The 4468-nt window shown below is 41.2% G+C and overlaps 1 protein-coding gene across 2 annotated transcripts in view; it reads right to left on the bottom strand.

Moving 5' to 3' along the window:
- Positions 1-614: 614 nt before the first annotated feature.
- The window catches only part of Txlnb (taxilin beta), a 68521-nt gene continuing 64667 nt past the window's right edge, over positions 615-4468 (bottom strand). For both annotated transcript variants that reach the window (XM_008822133.2, XM_029558133.1), the window contains exons 9-10: positions 2911-3006; positions 615-1711 (exon numbers count right to left, since the gene is read on the bottom strand). In XM_008822133.2, the coding sequence (XP_008820355.1) occupies positions 941-1711; positions 2911-3006 (867 nt within the window). In that variant the 3' untranslated portion in view covers positions 615-940. The remainder of the gene's footprint in view (positions 1712-2910; positions 3007-4468) is intronic.

The following is a 4468-nucleotide window of genomic DNA, read 5'->3' as shown; positions in this document are numbered from 1 at the left end:
TGCGTCTGCCTCCAGAGTGTTGGGATTAAAGGCATGCACCACTACACTCAGCTGAATATTTGTGTTTTGAATCTATCTCTAATTCATAGAACTTTAGTGTACTGTAGTCTTAAGTGTAAGTAAGAACTAATTTTTTGATTAGCATAGAAATATTTTGATAGACACAAATATGTAAGAAGAGATACATTAAGTTATATACATGCATATAAAATATTTACGTATATGTACACATAACATGTATTTACATATGCACATATGTATACATAATACGTAAACACATATGCTATCATGCTATTAAATGGAGCCTAGACACACACTGTAATAGAATTTATTAAACTATTTGTGGAAATGAATGCAACATCACAGTGTCAATATTTATGTATCATAGTGTAAGTGTTTAAACACTAAATCTTATTGTTGATTAATAAACTGGATTAGGGTCTGGAGTGATGGCTCAGTGGTTAAGAGCCCTGGCTGTCCTTGCAAAAGGACCCAGGTTCAATTCCCAGCATCGACGTGGTAGCTAACAACCTTCCATAATTCCAGTTCCAGGGGATCTGATGCTCTCTTCTGACCTCTGAGGCATTGCGTGACATAGGTGCACTTACACACATGCAGGCAATACACTCATACACACAAAATAAAAATAATAAATAAAAAAGGGAACTGGACTAAAGTATCATCTTAATGGAAAATATATTTGGTATTGGTACATTTGGCTGCCAATGGTAAAATTATACTATTATTTGGTGCTAAAGGAAAGCTCCACTTCAGTTATAAATTGAGAACAGCAACAAAGGCTCCAAGTGCTCTGGATAACGTTAAAAATGTCTTGACCCTAACTTTCTTCCATTTGACATCCCTAGTGCTTCAAGTCTCTTTCACAGGCTTTCAGCTACTACGAAGATGCAGTCAGAACAGCCTGAAGTCAGGACCAGACTTAGTCTACTCCTTCCAAATTGGTGCTGGCCTCTTTGGAGGGCCTGGTGGGCGGTCCTGGGGGTATCCCCTCGGTGGCTGCTACTCGGGGCTGCCCCCTGGGCTCACTTCCAGGCACCCCATCTGGAACTGGCTCACTCTCTAGGAGGGGTTGGGTAGGACCACTTGCCTCTACCCTAGGTAAGGAGGCTGGGACTGGAGATCCTGAGGCCTGACCCGAAGCTTCTGCCTGTGGCTCCTGGGGCTGGAGGTCAGACAGTTTCCCAATTGGAAGACCCTGGCCTTGGAGTTCTGCCCCTGTCCCTGTAGGTGCACTGCTGGCCGTAGGGGCAGGTGCCGGTGCATGGACCCTGTCGGCCTTGACCTGAGAATCCTCAGGAGGTTGAGGATTGTCTGAAGCCCCAGCAGGGATCAGAGGGACTTGTTCTAGTTGCTGGAGGGCAAGGGCTCTGCTGCTCACTTCCGGTTGTCTTTCTTCTGACTGGTCAGGGGTGGACTCTGGATGGTGAAGTATGGCAAACGCTGTGGCCAGGTTTTTCAGGGCGTTTTGAACACTGCTGGCCTCCTCCACATCCATCTCTTTATCCTCAGAGGCATTTGATTCCGGCTCTTCTTCGGAGGTATGCTGACCTTGCTCATCCTTTTCAGACATTTTTGCTTCTCGAATTTTTTTGTAGAGTTCTTTTCTCTCTTCTTGTAAAGCACGGCAGAGGTTCTCTAGCCTCTGGATTTTCATCACGAAACATTCGTATTCTTTAGCTCTCAGTGCTTTCTGTGATAACACAAATACAAAGGGCATGAACAGGAAAATTTCCAGGATGTTTCCCGGAGACAAAACCATTTGTCCCCGAATTTGTCTACTAGGCCGGAACACACGCAGTCTGGGACATTACTTCCTCTCCTCCTTCGCTCCCTCTCTCCCTCTTTCCTTTCTTTCCCTTTTTTTCCCATTGTATATAGACTTTTAATCACTACAGCCTATTTTAGGAGAAAGAAGCAAACTTTCTGTTAATGCAGAAATCTTAATATATAGGAATCTTCTGCTTCTAAGATTTTGAAGATGTAAGCCAGAGCTTGAGGTGAGATGAATGAGACGGACCGGGACTTGGCCTCAGCAGTGTTCTATTATGTATTCTAGATAATGTGTGTTCTTGATAGGCAAATGCAGTATACTAATCCCAGCAGCCATTTGATTTATGCTGAAGAGTAATGAACATGTATCTTTGGAATTGGTTGCAATTGGGGATGAATTGTTAGAGGAGTAATTACAACCATAGAAACTCACCACATACTAATTCATGATGCTTGCTGCTTAAAGTGTTCAATTTTTTTCCCTAGCAATGGTGGTGTGCTTGTGTGCATAAACATGTTCCTAATCATCTCACTACTTACCCCTACCTTTGAACTACCCTGTACCTATAAGACCCTTTTCACTTATTAAAGTGAAGAGGCCTTCACCTCTAAGCCTTGTCACTGAAGTCAGAACTTACATGTCTTTGCCATTAGAGTCGCAAAACCTGAAGGTCCTGGCATAATATCACTAAATACCTGTGGGAGGAATTTTCAAAATATGTCTTCTTATATATCTACAGAATAGTATACACCTGGGATCCCTGGGCTGGCATCTCTCAGTATATTCAAACTAATGCATTAATTGTACCTTCTGGTTGCTAGAGAGTAGAGAAATTCAAAGTCAAGAGTAAATAAATTCCAGTCCAGCAGGCATGGTGCTGCTCTGGAAACATCTTTTTAATCAGTAACTGTATGCAACTTATGTTCACAAAAGTCTTTTTGACTGTGGACTAGGCTTTTAAATGACTTTGATCTTACTATTTTCGTTATAATTTAATACGTCCCATCCCCTCAAAATTCAGCCTGTTTTCAAACAATCATTTGTGCTATTGGGTTATTTTGATTATTTTGATGAGATTGGGGAAAGGGAGATGAAAGCTGAGTGAAAACCTTCCTCACCTCTTCGATCATGTCCAACAGCGCTTTGTTACAGTTCTCAAATCGCGCTTTCCACGTAGCTGTGTCCTTTTCCAGCTTCTTCATTTTCTTAGTTGTCTACAGAAATTAGAGGGTTTTAATGTTAATCTTGAAGAGTTAATGTATCAAGGAAGTAATTAGTTCCACATGTGACATCAAGTGCAGTCCTTTTGCTACTAGCTGCTGAAGCAAACAAATGTTCAATGTCAACAATGAAGATTTCAGAAGAGGAATGACTTATTTCCGCGTTCTGTGGATCAGTGCTGAACAAATTTATTTGTAGCAGAGCCAATTCAGGAGAAAGGAAACAGCTTAGGGACACGTTGTGGTGGTGTTGAGTTTTCTTACATTGAGAATAAAAATTTCTTTACTGAGTTCCATGAATAAGCTTGCAATTCAGATCATTCCCTTTACTGAATAGGAGATTATCACAAGTTGAAAGCTGGCATGGCTTTTAGCCATTAAAATGCAGGTAATAATTTGTGTACACTTGAGAACTAGCACACAGAAGCTGCTTTTCACTTTCTCTGTCTTTAGATTTGTAGGGTGAAGACCAGTTCATAAAATATGATGAACATGTTCATTTCATCTTGGAAAGAGACCCATAAGAAAGGTTCCATTTTCACCCTTGTTTTATAAATAGGGAAACTGAGGGAAAAAGATATGGGTTAATATCTAGGTAGGTGAACAGGGATGGAGATACTTTACTTCGTGTAACAAATGCAGTGTCTGCTGGTCACCAGGCCCTGGGATGAATGTGAGGAGATAGAAAATAAAGTGTAATTTCTTTTTGAGTTTACTCCCTGTGCTGGCTCGTTTTTGTTAACTTGACACAAATTAGAGTCACCTGGAAGAGGAGACCCTCAACAGGAGAATCACCTCCATCAGACTGGCCTGTGGACGTGTCTACCCCGACATTTTCTTGATTCTTGGTCCATGTAGGAGGCCCAACCCACTGTGAGGGATACCTCATAACCTTGTATTTTAAAGAACAAAGGTAGCTGAGCAAGCCATGGGGAAGCAAGCTCACAAGCAGGGATTCTCCCCAGTCTCTATTTCAGATTCTGCCTCCAGGTTCCTACCTGACTTCCCTCAAAGATGGACTGTGGTCTGGAAGTATGAGATGAAATAAACCCTTTCTTCCCCACGTTGCTTTTGCTTGTACTGTTTATCACAGTGACAGAAAGCAAACTCAGATAGTCCTTATTATTTATTGTAGGATGTCCTCTCTACTTGGATAAATTGAAGGATAACAGGTATGATTTCCTTTGACGGATCACATTTAGGCACTTGCTTCTTGAGTCAGAGCTGCCTAAGGTACCTGTGGAGGCCAGAGCCTGGGCCCAGACTAGCAGCTCTGGCTTTCAGAGAAGCTAGATAAGACTTGAATTTTTTATTTGAATCACATGTTAAGCAGATTAGACATCTGGTCTTTTTTTTTTTTTTTTTTTTTTTTTTTTTTTTTTTTTTTTGAAAAAAGGGCCCTTTTTTTTTTTTTCTTTTTTTTTTTTTTTTTTTTGTGTGGGTTGTTGGGTGGTGT

This window comes from Nannospalax galili, unplaced genomic scaffold, assembly GCF_000622305.1.
Source record: "Nannospalax galili isolate Female #2095 unplaced genomic scaffold, S.galili_v1.0 scaffold186, whole genome shotgun sequence".
Taxonomy (NCBI): Eukaryota; Metazoa; Chordata; class Mammalia; order Rodentia; family Spalacidae; genus Nannospalax; species Nannospalax galili.
The sequence above is the reverse complement of the archived record's forward strand: the minus strand, read 5'-3'. Positions and strand labels throughout refer to the sequence as shown.